Source organism: Rhopilema esculentum, chromosome 15 (genome assembly GCF_057945365.1).
Source record: "Rhopilema esculentum isolate cy_ngs chromosome 15, ASM5794536v1, whole genome shotgun sequence".
Lineage (NCBI taxonomy): Eukaryota > Metazoa > Cnidaria > Scyphozoa > Rhizostomeae > Rhizostomatidae > Rhopilema > Rhopilema esculentum.
Window position 1 is genome coordinate 4090946 of NC_142829.1, and position 16645 is coordinate 4107590.

Consider the following 16645-nt stretch of genomic DNA (forward strand, 5'->3'; position numbering starts at 1 on the left):
AAAATCCATTCCATTTAGCATTCCTTGACAGATAAATCAACAGAGAGGAATAGGGGAAATTGGGTAATAGGGCTTACGAGTCAGGACTGTTGACGGAAAAAAGTCGCAGCACGGTAATGACTACCCTGTGTTCCACAGCTCCTCCTCTTCTTCGCTTGATTTTCTATATACGCGCTCGAAATGTTATGGCTCGGGTACCCAGGGTATGTAGAAACAACGAGTAACGATGTGATTTGTGAAACTGGAACTGACAGCTGTCAGCAAAATCCTCCATCCCTGTCCATTGTTCTCTACATCTTTAAACTGCAGAGAGGACCAGTGAGAGCCATCCTTTTTCGGTTTTGTATTTAATACCTTGTGCTCTTTTTAATTTGACTTTTTCTGGTGTATTCTTTGACGTATTCCTTGCATATTTTCGTTGTGTTTGTCTGTTTAGATGATTTGAATAATCAGTCCATTTTGTTTGCGAGTCGTTCCAACATGCCCAGCAGACACCCCCGAAAAATGTTTCAGTGTTTTCCTCTGACAGAAGAGGCTTGTGGAGTGGATTAGAAAAGCTATACAGATTATAAATAAAAGGTCTAATGCTTATAATGGAAAAATAACATTACAAATGGCAATGACAATGTAATGCTCTAGACTTTCACTTAGTTACACTTGAACTTACAATCACTGCTAAAATTACTTGGAACACCAAACATAATGCGATGTGCTTTTCTGTTTTTCCTTTGTTTTCCCAAATACTACTACTTACGTCCTCCTCCCCCCCCCCCCCCCAAACTATGTTGAAAGTTAAAAAAAAATCATAACAGCCACAAGAAAAAGCGTACTCCATAACCCCTTTTCTTGTTTCGATAGTGAATCAACATTGTTCCTAGAGGGGAATGGGGTGGCTGAATTCGCCTTTGAAAACTGACGATAGTGTTCCAAGACTTTTGGCAGTTATTGTATCTTGATCGTCCTTCTGTAAAGAGAACAGAGTAGGCCAATTATCAGTCATTTTCTCGGACAATTCTTCAATGATCCAGATCCGCAGGAAGAAAACCTGCGTTAGAGGTCGTGGGTCTAACCCGCGTGTAACCTTGGTACAACCTGCGTTACAACCAGGGTATAGATCCATTTTTGCAGTGCGTGACAAGGAAATCTGTGTATGAATATTTTATACCGCGGTGATGAAACTGTATTTATGATCAGCTTAGATGAATATCTAATGTTGCACCGGATTTTAATTTGTCTCTACAGATCATTTAATCACCTTCAAGGACTTAGTCCGTTAGAATCACAATAATTGCGGTTTCAACAAAGCAGACATGGAAGCATTTCCCGCAAGTAAAATGAATGTTTTGATAATCTTCTGAATTGTTCCCACGAGACGAGACCATAGTAATATGGCAGAAACAAAAATTTCGATATAGCCGTGCACGATTGTCAATCATTATTAGGACCCCGTTTACACGGGAAAAACGGGATCGATCAGGAACGCACATGCGTATTGCTTATGTCATTAGCAACACAAAGAAGATAGCGTTGATAGCGCCAAATTTTTAGGAAGATTGACAACAAAATGGCAACCAAACCTAAATTCAAAAAGTGGTAACAAAATGTTTATTTGGAGCGACAAATAAACGGCCCTTCTCCTGAAGATCACGCTGGAGTACAAAACTTCGACGTTAGGCGATGGCCAGGACTGGGAGACTATTTGTTCTAAGTCTGAGGACAACTATAAAAACAGTGGCGTAGCGTGAGCGCAGAACTTAGGCATGCGGTAACATAAAATATACGGCTATGTTGAAAAAATGTAATCGTAATTTCAGTTTCTAAAAAATACAAGCGGTAATTAATGATAATCGTGATAGCAAATTTTGATTTTCAAAGTAACAAATCATTTGTACTCTAATTCTAATCAATCAAGGTGTCTATTCTTAGCATCAGAGGCTCCGACAGAGGTTGGCAAGTGAAGAGGGGCCAAGGGAAAAATTATCACCCATGCGAAAGTTTTTGAAAAAAGCTCAGTTGTTTAGCAAGACTTTTCAGAATAACTCCTAGTGCTAAAACTGCTTTGCAAAATATTTTATTCTTATTCATATTCCTCAAGAAACGGCATCACCTAATGCCCACCTAATGTAAGAATTTTTTATGCTATTATGAAGCTGGGGATTCCCGCAAGAAGGAGCTCTCCACATTGCGAAATTGTTAACACACTGCAGAGCCTAAGCGAACAGGAGCAACAGTTTCTGCTCATTTTTTACTCTCATAGTTAACTAAGATGAAAATAGTGAGCTGTGAGAGTTGTTAGAATTGAAGATGCTTCCATGTGTAAAGTTTCAGAAAGTTAGTCCCGGCAAATCATCATGTATTTAGCAAGGCTTGCGCTCAGGTCTACCGCATGCCCTGGTCCGTAAATTCTGACTATACTGGCAAGCCTTTTGACTTGAATTACGGAATGCGGATCATGACAAATAGACTCTGACCCCACTTTGACGAAACTTTTTCTCTTTTCAACAGTCACCAAGTAAAGAAAGGAAAATAATTGGATTTGAAATGATCTATCACGCAAAGAGTATTCGCAAAAAGCAGCTTATAGGTAGAAACATGTTGTGGATTATCAAATATTTGGGAAGGCTTGCGCTCAGGCCGACCGCAAGCTCCAGTCCGGAAAATTCTCACTTCTCTCAGAAGCTTCTCTCGAGTGGCACTGAAGCTGCACTGGAGCATCACATGTTTCTCTTATTTTGGACAGGCAAAAAGAGTGATGTGGAGGGGCTTCAGTTTTTCAGATTTTTCGAATTTCATAATTTTTAGCGATCTGTTTACTTATAAAAATAGCCAATTTGGGGCCAATTGGCCTGTTGGCGCTAGAGTTCACTGCATGCTGCTCATGACAAGAAAGAGAAGCCGTTTATTGCGGAAATTGTTATGCATTGAAAGTGTTGCAAGAATTTTAGAATTTGTCTATAAATTTTTACGCTTGCGCCGCAAGCGTAGCATACATAGACGCTACGCCACTGTATAAAAACTTTATAGCGGCCTTCCCAAATGAGGAGGATAAGGGTGAAGCGTTTCCAACAGGCGACGCTGCCTCAATTTATGTCAAGAATAAATTATTCCCATAAACCATTCAATAAAGTTGTAAAAAAATTGCTCCATATTGTTTTGTTTTTCTCTTCTGGTGGGCGAGAAACGAGAAGGCGCGCAAAATCTGATAGAAAGAAGCTCGAAGCTACGGTGGCCTATAACTGCCACGCACTTAAATTAAACTGATTCGCATACAAACAAAACAGCTTCGCATTGAAACAAACTGATTCACGCTGACAGAAAAACCACTCACGAAAGATTTCTGGCGCCACCTCTGAATGTATATAAGTTTATTTATGCACAACTTGTATATTAATTAGATCAAAACATGCGATGATGAAATCTTATCCAACAAAGAGCAGTTTAAGAATCCCGCTAAACATTTTGAAATTTCTGCAATCCGTGTATTATTTTGCGAAAATCTGCGTCCGGCAAGTGCGTAGAATTCCCTCGTTCCGTTGAGAAATTACCAGATTTCCGCAATCTACGACAAATTTCCCTAAAATTCTGTTCTTCCGCCAACACTGATGATATCTTCATTTGGAGAAAAAAGGCAAGGATCTACCCTGTGCCTCGCAGACAAATATTCTTGCTGGTAATAACTGCGGGTACGAAGGTCTTTTAATGCAGAACACGGGAAAAGGTGAACCACGTTGAAGTATGCATATTTGTCTCAGGATTTTCCAATTTCCAAGTCCGAGTTTTTCATTTTTTATAACTATTTTCCGGGTTTTGGGTCCTAGGTACTCTCAAACACCCTCTTTTTCATCTGCGCACTTCCCAAATGGAAAGTTTGCAATTTTTGGGATTATACGTAATTTGGAAGTTATCTCTTCTACCGGTAAAGAAGGGCATAAAGGGAATATTACTGGCCCAGCATCAAGCTGTAGTTTTGTGCAGCCACTTCGAATTTGCACTGAATTTGGCAGTGTTTTTTACGTCTTAGTAACAAAAATTACTAAGATGGAGGATGTCAATGAAAAAGTTGAAAAACTTTCAAAATTGAAATCTTCATCTTTAAATTAGTTTATAATGAAAAAAATCATGTTGTTTTGAGAATTTAGATATTTCTTTAGATTTGACCGGAATTTGCTGCTGCAGTGAACAAATTTCACTAAAGTCAGCCCGAACTGAGTGGGCCTGGGTTGAGTCAGCCCGGGCTGAGTGGGCCCGGGTTGCATCAGCTCGGGTTGAGTGGGCCCGGTTTAAGTCAGCCCGGGCTGAGTGGGCCCGGTTTAAGTCAGCCCGGGCTGTGTGGGTATTATCATAATTTATCTTATTCACACACTTAATGATTTTGCATCGATAGATTTTGCGAGATAAAATGAAAATAATTCAGCAAGAGGATCAGCCATTTTTTCCGCGCGCTTTTAAATATTCACTCATCCAACTTTGTTTCTGCCCAATCACCACTAATTTTGTATATTCTAAGGGTACGTATATTAAATAAAAGTTATTCAGCATGAAATTATCTTTCAAAAGACGTACGTACTATGTTGTTTTAGCAACATTAAAATTTTGAACCACTACTGATCAGTGCGCCATTATGGTATTTGCCCAAATAAGGAATTCCCAATGTCCAATTGATGGGGCTTTTTCTGGTCATTTCCAACTTAGTATAGAACATCTGTGCCAAATTACAGCTTTATATTATTTTTATCCGGGTTAGACCGTTTTTATATCTAATTCCACTACACTACTAATGAAATTGGCTCTTCGGAGGGTGCCAGATACCTGCAAAGACTGTGCCTCGTTTGAGAATTGGAAATTGAAATTTGTTAACAAACTGCCAAATATCACTTCTGTTTTATTGTTATATTCCTACCTTATATTCAAAAGTTCAAAATTTTTTGGGAAGCTGTAGGAGTTATTTTTTTGGACGAGGAAAATATTCTCATAGTGTCTTGAGTGAGGGGCTGAGTCCTGCAATGTAGAGAAATCCAAAAATGCCTTTTCTAGATTGTAATGAAACTCTATCTAATGCCAAATCATACTGATATCACTATCATTTTCAACATGTGATAAAAATGTCAATCAAACAGCTCGATGCCAAGGATCAGACATCATAATTTTTTACAAATTTTGAAGAAGTAGAAAAGTACCAAAACTCCCCCCTCCTCCCCCCCCCCAGTCTTCCAGCCACTGCGACCTTGTTTTCAAGTTGTCAACTTTATAAAAGGAAATATGCTTAAAAAATCCTGCTGGCTGCTCTTCCATCATCCTCAGACAGTCGCTTACTCTAAATATGATAGAGTTGTAATGATTAAATAGTACTATTGAATAATAACATGACATGGTTTAAATAAATAGATCCATCTAATATGCTAATTTAATGTGTTTAAATTAATATGAATTTACAAGTGTATAAAGGCACAGATATCTACGTTTAGCGTAGAGCTAAACACAATGCTACCTTCTGCTAGCTCTGTGTCTGAAGGGTACCCTTCAAAGACTTAGGGTCAAAGTATGGAAAGCTCCATCTCACTGTGATTAAACTTATAAAAATGCTCGAACTTTACTAAACTGGAGAAAACTTGATAAATTGCGGAGAAGAATCGTCTCCTCCGCAGTTTAGACATGCCCTCGCAGTAGTACGAATGCCTTACGGATTTAACATGAAACAGACTTTGGAAAGTCTATTCCGTAATATCCTTCTTGCTAAAAAAGCAAATGCATTTCAAATCAAAATATTTTTCGAATGCAAAGGCTTATATATAAAGTAACAGTTCGGGAAAGAGTTTTTCTAAATTTTCAAAGAGTTTTGTTGGTGTAGCTAATTGAAGACGATTTTTGGTGTGAAAGCTCCTTTGAATTACTCTTAAATTATCACTGGTGTTCTTTTGAGTGCAGATTTTCTTAGAATGGCAGCTGCTAGCCGAGATTTCTGAATAGCTAGGTATTACCTTGCTCCTTTAAAGTTTTTTTAAAGTTTGGCACAGGTGTAAGGTTTGGTTTGGGATCTGTTCAATATGCCTTCATAAGCTACTATGCTCACTCTTAGCTTAATTCTTTCGTCACATTTGAAAAAATAGGCCTTGGCACTACATTAAAGTACCTACGTCATCATGCTTACAGATTTAATAAATTTACATCCTTGATAACTAAAAACTGTGTTGCTATTTGTCCGGGATATGCTTTCCATGTCTTTTTAATTTGTCCTGTACTTCGCAAACCAACAAAAATGTCATAAGGCTCGTCGTAGAAGTATTTGTACGATGAATATGAATTATAAGAGTTTTCTTCTTGAACCTCTTTGAACAAACTGTCTTGCAGTTGAGGATGCTTCTGGGAAGAAAATGAAAGGAATTCACATAGATTTTTAGAAACGAATTCTGACAAAGGGTATTCATTTGCGTACAGCACCAACAAAGAGCATGTAATAACATCCAATTTAAAGAAAATGACGACATTATTTAATTATTGTTTTAAGTGTAGTTGTACTGCTTCTGCCTCAGCCATTTTTCTACAGTGTAAGTCAAGATTGAAGATTCGCTTCAATAGGTTTATGGCTATGGGAATTTCATTTCGCTGTAATTCAAATCCTTTCAGAATTTGTTGAAAAGGCTCGACAGAAATTTCAAGCATTTCAGTGATCAGGGACTGCGGAAAAAATAATGGAGTTGGAGGGGGGGGGGGGCTCTTCACAAATCGGTAAGCTATCATGGTGGTTTGCCACCATTACCTTTGACGCCACAACTTTGCTATCTTAACATCTTTGATGCGCCCGGCCCTCCCCCGCTCCAGCGTGCCTAATCATTGTAAATATAGATTCAACTTCTGCATTAGACAAAGAATTTGACAGAATTATAAGAATAGAATCATGTGTTAAAGACAACAACTCATAACATCCTTGACTAAATCTGTTCACCAAACATTGGTGGAAGAATGAATCGAGCGCGTAAAAACCGTTTTGTGACGTTACAATAAAAACATTGCATCATGGGTCTTTGCATTTGAACAGTTTCATAATTGAGGCTGACTACAGAGGGGTATTTTACCCTTGCAAACAGCGTACGAGATTTCACGAAAACATAAGGATTTCCAGGGATTTTCAGCTTAAACTGTAGGATTTCCACAAAAGGTGTCGGAGATGTTCATATTGTGATTAGCCAAAGGCACAATTTTTGGAACGTTTACGACAAGTGGAAACTGTTTCAGTCACTTTGTAGCGTTTAGGGTCGTTCAAAAATGACTTCACACGCCTGGAAGAGGTCCGGCCACGTCAAATGTGATTTCTACGATATCATGTTTTGCAACGATCGGAGAGATATTTAAAAAACTGTTTTCACAAAGAAAAATCGACATGCAGTTTGAACAGTGGTAGATAAGGCAAGGAGAAGCTTAAGGTGGCCAATCTTGAGTTAAGGATTTATGAGAAGCCTGTGGACAGAATGTGAGAGTTCAAATGTTAATTCGACATTTGACCAAGGTCCTTTGCAGTAGTTTAAAAAATGAAGTTCAAAATGGTTAAATTATTAAAAACAATATTTCAATGGTGCTGTAAAATTTTCTTCTTTTCTCACTTACAGTTTTTACGTGTCGACGAAAGGAAAAAAGCCCATTTTGTGGCAAAGCCTGTCAAGTAGGTTCTGGAATTGACAAATGTAGGCTGGCATAGTTAATGAACTGCCCCATTTGGTGACATTCTAATATAACCTAAATCAAACATTCAAGAAGCAATGTTCAAAAGCAATATTCAAGATTCAAATATTAAGAAGTCTATGCTTCTCTTCGTACTTTATACATGTTGGATACAATACAAAGTTATTTGAGAATGCTCATTGAGGAGGCACGAATAATCCCTTGATCTTAAAATGGTAACAAAAGAGTGGTCAAGTGTCAGGTTTTTTTAATTAAGGAACGAAATTCGAAAAGACATCATTTAGAATTAATCCAAAACCCTTATCAGGCTTACAAGAAAATGGCTTATATACTACTGAAAAGAATTAGATGGTTCTTGGTGAAATTGAAGATCTTAATGTGACAGTAAGATATTTTGATCTAATAAATCCAGCTTCGTGGTTTGTGTATAATCTATAGTTCTAAATAAAGCTTCTTGTCCGTGTTTGTACATGGTTTATACCAATCCCTGTGCCTTTGGATTCGCGATGTCATCATCATTTCAGTTTGAAAGCATAATACTAAGCTTAATCCTGTGATTGAAACCTCACTGATTTGTCGATTTGATCCCCTTATGAAATCAAACAAAAAACGGTGGTAAAACCCTCTCGACAGTGGTGCCGTGGAGGATGTTCGGAGGGACACAGCCCCCTTTTCAATTTCAAAGAGATTCTGAAGGTCCAGCCTATTCTTAACAAGACATTTTGTCTGATTTGGCGAATTACTTACTGGGCCATGTGAACTAGCCCTTGATTTCCATGAATGAGCAATTTCTATCAGCCTGTTGGGGTCGGCGAATGGTTTGGATGGTTTCATATGTACAACCGAGAATCTTCACACATGTAAGTATATTGAGTGTGACAAAAGGTGTGGCTCTTTGGTGTGGTTTTAAGGAGCTGCTCTTCCAGCCTCGGTGTCATTCCTAAGGCAATATTGTCCCCTTTATGTAAAAATGTTATGACAATATGGTCTTAAAACAAAAATTAATCCGTGTTTCTTTTTCCCTTATCAACCACTATATATGAATGGTTCCCTTTTCATTCAAACAAAGACTTGACCCTTGAGCAGAAAGGCCCATTAGAAAAGGTGATAGTAGCTAAAGCTTTAGCGTATTTGGTTAGAAAATTTGTAACATGGACAGCTAGGTATTAAAATCAATTCAGAGAGTCGAGCAGAAAAAGCATGATAAGTTGTCCCCTTCTTTCTGGTCGCCTAATTTGCGAGTGAACTCAGTGATCATTACAAGCATAGACTGAAAACGTCCAGTCTATTTGCTCAAACTGATTTTGATTGGATACAGAGTTCTTCTACAATTCTCGTAGGGGAATTGAGATGAATTTTGTAAAAGCCCGAAGACATCAAATAAGCTAAACATTTCGTACTATTTTCTATTGAACATGATTCTACTACAAACAGAGACGCTGCTCTTCTTAGAGTTCTTTTTCACGTAAGAGAATTGCAAGCTAATTTCCGGATTTTGCAGGGGCTTAGTTGATAGTCATCTTGCCCTTAATTCAGTTATGAATAGTGAGATAAATAAAGTCAATAAACGTGTGCACCCTTGCCAAACACGCTAGCGCACTACCCCAAAGCCTTTTAGTGTGCCCTAGAAACGAAAATACTCCCCCATTAGTTAACTAGAGTCTTTCTATCCAAGCGAATAAGCTCTATATTCATTGTTTATTCTGCTTAACTTTTGGGTAAAAATCTTCAGTATATACTGATGGTGGTAGTAGTAGCAGATGAATGATACTAAATGGTCACACTGGCTGCACCAGCCCCGAAGTGCTTGGGAGAATGCCCTTTTTACAGTAAGAAATCGCCCTTTACCAACAGGGAACTCCCGTGACTATCTTTTGGCTATGTCGGGAAGGCATTATAGAACCACATTACGAAGAATGCTTTGCCAAAATAATACCCCACCTTGAACATTTTCTCACTAATTAGGAACCAACCATTATGTAAGACCAATGGGACCAGTGTCACTGTACATTATAGGACGGAATACCAATGGTACTAGAGATGGTGTCCGTTGTTGAAAGGTGTGCTTGGAACTGCTCACATCAGGGTTTGATTATAAGAAATTTTAGGACAACAGTATTTGTCAGTTGTTCCAGGGTGTCATTTATTAGGAAAGGCCGCCAGTAGTGCTTCTGCTGTATTCTGCTACAATAAGCCCATGTCATAAGCAACCCTATTTAAATAGATGACATGCAGCTTAATAGCCTTTTTGTATATATAAAATTTATCCTTACTAGTTATGGCTACTACGTACCTGTGTTTTCAACTTGCCAGCAGCATCAATTGTGAGGTATCTGCTTGAGTACACACTCTTAATTCTTACTAGGCTTGGTCCAAATGATTGAAGCTCGAGCAAGACTGTAGGTGAAACATACATTTGTAAGTTTTGATATAAAGAAAAGCATAGGCAGAGAAAAATTATCTAAATGACACTTACAAGGCAATGAGTTGTAGATCATTTACAGGCTATTTGATAGTGGGTCTTGTCTAACTATGCATTGTCTATTCTCAAATAACAGATCTACATAGGTATATAGAGGAATAGAGTAATCTTTTGGTTGAATCGTTTCGTACATCATATTTATTTGAATTGAGATTAAATATATACTTTTTGCAAATGCTTACAAAACTTGAAGGATATAAACACAACAGGCACCTCACAGCCATTGGGCTGGCAGGGGCTATAGCCCACCCACCTATTTGCAATAATAGGCAAGAATATTTTTTGGAAGGTTTACTCAAACGCAACTTTGGATAGTTTACTCCTATGTAGTAGCAGTTCTTCTTGACTGGAAACCTTTTTTGTTCATTTTCTAGGTGTTTTATCTTGTTTAACGATATGAAATATTTTTTAACTGTGTTAGCTTGGTATTTTGTTACTCTTAAGCTAATTTTATCTATTTTTATAGCTATTGAAATTTGGTGTGAATAAAGAATATTGATTTTTTTATCTGAACCAGACTGTTTATAAAAGTTGTGTAGAAATAAACAGGTATTTTCTAAAACGGGCATTTTCCAACGTTCTAGAGGGTGTGGCCTCTTTGAAGATGTCTTGTTCAAGTTGATTTAGTAGTTTACCAACAAACTCTGAGATCTGAGTATTCTTGCAATATCAAACATCAATATCTCAATCTTAAACACAATTCTATACAATTACTATATATGTTAACAAAAATCTCTACCGCAAGTCCTCGAATAAGCCCTCACCCCAAATAAACCCCCGTTTCTCGAAAAAGCAGCCATCCTAAAGAAATATTTGTGAAATAATCCCCCCCCCCCTTCAATAATGTCCTATGGATTGAGGTATTGCCTCGACAGCAATGGGTTTATCTATATTTTTAAGCATAATAACCAGCTTCAAATAAAACAAGATTACGTACACTGGAAATATTTTAGCTGCTGCTAAACAAGCCCCCACTTTCGAATAAGCCTCCCCTCAAATAAGCCCCCACCTTCGAATAAGCCACCCCTCGAGTTAACCCCCACCCCAACATTTTTCTGAAACAAGCCCTCGGTAGTTTACTCGAGGACAGACGGTACCGACGGGGTATGACAAAGTATTGAAAATTTCAGTAATAAATCGCTATGAATGTAAACTATAAGCATTAGATTTATGACTCACTGTGAGGGTCGTATTGATTCCTTGTACCTTTCACTAACCCATTCGGCAATAACTGGAGGTAAAGACCTGATCTACAAAATATCCGACATCGCATGACGTTAGTTGGTAAAGCCATGATCACGTGCTGTGCAAAGTTGACATGGACATTTCGCTTGCGCCTGTGTCGAACCCTGGGACCACGTGTGTTGAAGCGTAGAAACATCGCCTTTAGCTTGCTGAAGTGAATGTCGTGCTTCAGCAGCAAAGCGTTTGCCCTTTTTATCGTTGCCAAATATTTTTTATATGCTTTGCCTCGCCTTTTCTTCGCAAAGGTGTTTGGGACTCCAATGCATAGAAGATGACAACATGCCATGCAGCAAAATAACTGGTATATCTAAACGAATTAGAAAGATACGGTGATTAATTTCCAATAATGAAGGTCCGATATTACGAGCTGGGGATCTGATGACACTTAACACCCTGGTCAAACGATCCAACATTTCACCCAACATTTCACCCTAAATTTGGATATAGATTATTTTGGTGTATACGCTCTAGGGAGGTGTTCAGGCCTCGTTTGCTAACAGAGTGAGTGAAACATCTTTTATTCGCAGATGGGTTTGAAAATTGATCACAAAACACCCATAGATGGCAAAAAACTCCTCAGTTTTTAGGTGAAACATCTAATTCAAAATTACATTTACAGTAGCTCAGCCACGGCTTCTTCTTAATTTATTCTTAACTTTTGACCAATTTGAGGCTATGTTCTTGTAAAATTGTTCTCATAAAAAATTGTTGCTTGACTAAACTATAAGATAGAAATAGGATTGCTATACCATACGAAATCAAAAAACGCCAAATCAAAAGATTGTGTTTGATCATTCTACTCTAAACATGCAAGGATATTGACTGTTATCTCAAACAGAAAAAATTTCCTGCTTCTTTATTCGATATGTTAATTTTCAGAAGCACTTGACGTAGGGCAGATTTAAAAATTGAATTTCACTGAGAAAAGGGATTGAATTTTGGCTATTGACGGCATCCTTTTACGACACAAGGGTAAACGTTATGAAAATTACTGTTTACCGGTCTGTCATAAAGAGCTTTATTCCGTACAAACAGAGCTGTACACCATAGGCGTAAACTCAGGGGTAGCTCTGGGACTTCAGCCCCTCCTGACGAAAACCGAAAAATAAGGAAGTGCTTTACCAATTTTTAGATTAGTTTGTTATATTATTGGTTTCACGCATAAGATTTGTTGCATTAGATAATTGCGTTTACAGCAAAATAAAGTATGAAATTATTGTGAACATAAGGTCAGATCCAACTCGAGGCCAATCCTTCAGAGAGCCTGGAAGCATCAGAGGAAAGCAACGTGGCATCTTTGCTGACGTGATAATAGCTATGGACAAAAATACATCAGCCACCCCCCATTAGGAATTGTCATTAATTTTTTGAGCCAGCCCCCTCTCCCACGCTTGGTGTAAAGAACAGGAAGGTTCTAAGTTGCTACTCCGCGTTTGACGTTTAATGCGACCATCGGGCAACTGTTAAAGGGTATGAGTAATGAATAAAAATGTGAGCTACTGTAAACAACCTTTTAAGATTAAACATAAATTTCCCAGGCAAATCACTCAAATATTCATTTTATTTCGTCACTCTAACGAGAACAATTGAAAATTAAGTCGTTTTTTAAGGCTTCTGGCAGTGATTGAATTCATTTTTTTATATGTTTACCGTTCTGTTTCTTAGTGCTAGATTTTGCCTTAGACAGAGCTGTATGCTCTTTGATATATAGAAAGGGCGGTTCTCAGTTGCAGCCCCAAGTTTCACCCTTAACGGCCTAAACGCAATCACCAAGCATCCGTTCTTGAAGGCAACAAATCGAACTCAGAGCGGCAGCTTGGAACAATCCTGTTCTGCACACCAATGCACTTTTTATCTTTATTTTAATGATCAAAGAGCACCGGTTTTTCTGCAAGATTAGATAGCAAGCTCTTAAGAGCATCGACTGCAAGTAGAGGGTGGGAAATCTTGCAGTCAGTAGCATGTGATAACTAGAAATAGCCAAATTGGCAATTTGCAGATGTGCGATTTGTGTTGCTATATTGAGCATAGCGATTTCGTATCTCTTTAAGCTTAGAGGTACAATCCATGCTTAAAGTCATGTGACGCACGGTTGCTTAAAGCGTTGTTTTGAAAAAACCTTTTCTTGCATATTTTTGCAAGGTTCAAGGCTGGTAAGTAACTTGAACGAAAATCTTTTTGCTTGAAACTTTTCATGGGCAGCAACTATTAACGTTCAACGTTCAGATCAATCGCAGAATAAATTTCATGTCAAGAGCAGTGCCATTTCTACACAAAGCATTTAAACAAATTTGAGGAGAGGACCGTTCATAGAACTGGTGTACCAATAATCGTCAGACCGAAACATATTAATCAACGGGACAGCCAATATGAAATGAAGCAAATGTTAATACTGAGGCAAGATCCCATAGATACTGCTTAAGTATCGATTATTTTTATGTAAACGGCATAATTTTCTTAGTCTTGGTACCTTGGCCTGTAGTTTTCTCTCTAATGTAGCTGCTTCCTCTCTAATATTGCTGCCGTATGGTAGCAAAATCTAAACATCATATGTTTCTTCTAATGAACAAGCTTTCTAACAAGATACTTCATCAAAATTGGTTCAATACTTTTTTGCCAGCTATTAAATATATACAAAACAGTTTGAATTGCGCTACAACTGCGCAGCCACACTCTAATTTAGAAAGAAAAGTCCATAGATCGAGGTCACTTTCATGCAGTTACGTAACGAAATTTTTTCAATTCGTCTAGGAAAAAGAGGTTGGTTTTTACGGTCCTCAACCTTATTTCTAGATTTCTAAACGCTAGAATGTGTATGTCTAATAGGAGAATCGGTCATCAGTAGAGGCCTATTACTTAATCGATTAACAGCCAACTATGTATGTGGCAATGCCTAAAATATCTCAATTACTTAAGGAGCAAAAATTATAAATTTTGAAGCTTTAACTTTCAGACGATCTAGCCAGTAATACATCGTGTGGATAATGAAGTAAACAAATTTATGTAGCTTAGGCAAAATAATGAAAATATCCACAACAATCACAAATATTTATTGAAAGGAATTCTTTGTAGGAGTCCCCATTGAGGTGCAAAGAAGTCACGGAAGCAAACTATCAAACATTAACAGTTTGAATAAAGTCTTCAAACATGATGTTAAGCAAACCAATCTAATACTGATAAGAAGGATATTTCCTCGACAATAATGATTTTTAAAGTTCGAGCGTAGCTTTAAGATCCTCTTTTGCTTTTTTAATTGATAAGATATGCTCATTTTTTATCTACAAAGATGAATTTTCAACTAAAAAGCATATAGATCATATACAAAAAGTTTGAAAGCGAGCTTTTTGAAATAGCTAGCAAATGTATATCAGGTTTATTTTTTGGGTAAAATTCACTTCAACAAAAACATTTAACCACAGGGAATAAGCTTTAAAATATTATTACAAAAACATCAACTGAAATGGAGTCAGATAGGAGTTGTCATTTGATGAACAAAATTTGTACGGGTCATTTTTCGAAGACACATGAGAGCCAAGGACTTAGTTTAGGGCGAGTCAGGCAGGCAATCACAGCATTGATTCAGATCCAACCCTTTCCATACAAGGAACCAGTGTATGACTTGCATCTATATATCATTAGATTTTTCCAGAGTATACAGAGATGTCACAAAACGTAATCAGAAGTCACTGCGAAAATATGACGTATTGACTAAGCGTGTTACTTTTACATATATCTTCAAGATAAAGAAAATCGATCTATAGATTGAGTCAGCTAATTACATAGCTGACGATCATGAAAAGATTAGAAAACGATTCCTGCATTTTTTCTGGGTATTTGCCTAATTAGAGCAACTGATGTCCAGTTGTTTTTCTCAACACACTATGCTATGCCTTATATCCTATGATCTGTTGAAAAGGATTGCCTGTGGTTTGAATATGATAGAGATCCATCATAAGAGCCCAACTTTTGAAAATGAATACCTTTAAAGGATTTAACAATGAAATATATAGAATGAAATAATTCAAACTAGGAGAGCATTCGATTCTAAGCTTGATTTTAGAGGTCATGAAACGGAAACAGCTATCCTATACGATTATTCTTATAGAATTTACGTTAAAATCCAATCCACCAGTTGATGATTGAGAGGATTTTGTAAATTAGCTTATAATCTAGTAGATAGAATCTAAATACAAAGGCAATTATCAAAAGTTAACTTCGGATAGGGGAGATGATCGTGGTTAGACGAAGTTGATTTTGTTTAATGTACAGTCGAACTGAAATCCTCTATTTTCATTTAAAGATCTGATAACCAAACATTTAAAGAGAGAAATAACAACTTATTTACCTTAAAGGCTGATACTAGTGCTTCGACACTAGATTTTACTGTTCAAACATGATATTCTTTATACGATTACGTCACCAGCTATATTTCACTCTATCAACATATACTGAATGGCGGCATTTCTAGGCCCTTTAATTTATCAATACTTTGCTAAATCGTAGCTATAAAAGGTAGCATTGGCTTTCAAAGGATTACATGACATGAAAATTGTCAGTTCTATTTGTGATATTAAGTGATATTAACTGTAAGCGAATTCAATTTTCTTTCCCAATAGCTACTATTGCTCAACACAGACTTGTCAGGCATGACCTGATATTGTATGATCGATACTTGAAACTTGAAAATGCATAAAGTGACTTGTTAATTGTGAGAAAAGCCAACATTTCGTCAAAAAGTCGTATGGGACGCTGTATATATTGATGACATTACAAAGCAAGATACTTTGTACAAAAATTGTAGAAAGAGTATTAATTTAAGTAATTAAGTCTCTAATCGGCTGCTAACACGTTACCTTGACTATGTTCATCTCAAACACTTGTTTCTTTACAGCAAGCTCGTGCCGGCGTATTGCGGGAGCAGAATGAGTAATATTGAAGATCCGTGCGTACACTATGCTTTCTATGCTGGCCAATGAGACGCCTAAAGCTAACTTCCTTCTTAAAGTGTAAAAGAATTGACCGGCTTCTATGCGTAATTAAATTGTTTTTTTAATGTTGTCTTGACCCAGGTCTAGTGTTGTTTTTTGTGGGATTGGAACACCCTTAAAGCTGATTCAATGGCTTTTTCAAGGTATATCCGTGTGCGGAGAAGACATAGCTTCCTTTTGACGTGATCAAGTATCATGCAGCAACCATTGTTCATTTAAAAGCAACGCATTTGGCAATCAATAAATTTGGCTT

The 16645-nt window shown here is 37.4% G+C and overlaps 1 protein-coding gene across 2 annotated transcripts; it reads right to left on the reverse strand.

Moving 5' to 3' along the window:
• Positions 1-5369: 5369 nt before the first annotated feature.
• LOC135685250 (fibroblast growth factor 1) lies at positions 5370-16421 on the reverse strand. 2 transcript variants are annotated; one of them, XM_065201121.2, is made up of 4 exons: positions 16258-16421; positions 11339-11711; positions 9971-10074; positions 5370-6357 (listed from the first exon to the last, which is right to left on the reverse strand). In XM_065201121.2, the coding sequence occupies exons 1-4, from the start codon at positions 16270-16272 to the stop codon at positions 6145-6147; spliced, it is 705 nt and encodes a 234-aa protein (XP_065057193.2). In that variant the 5' UTR covers positions 16273-16421; the 3' UTR covers positions 5370-6144. The 2 variants fall into 2 exon arrangements, with proteins under 2 accessions (XP_065057193.2, XP_065057192.2); XM_065201120.2 differs by having other exon boundaries at positions 5370-6360.
• Positions 16422-16645: the final 224 nt, after the last annotated feature.

Coding starts and splice junctions, on each gene's coding strand:
- LOC135685250 (XM_065201120.2), bottom strand. Junction 10,075..11,338: donor GAATCAATACGACCCTCACA/GTGAGTCATAAA, acceptor TTTCACCTACAG/TCTTGCTCGAGCTTCAATCA. Junction 6,361..9,970: donor CTGGCAAGTTGAAAACACAG/GTACGTAGTAGC, acceptor TTTTCTTCCCAG/AAGCATCCTCAACTGCAAGA.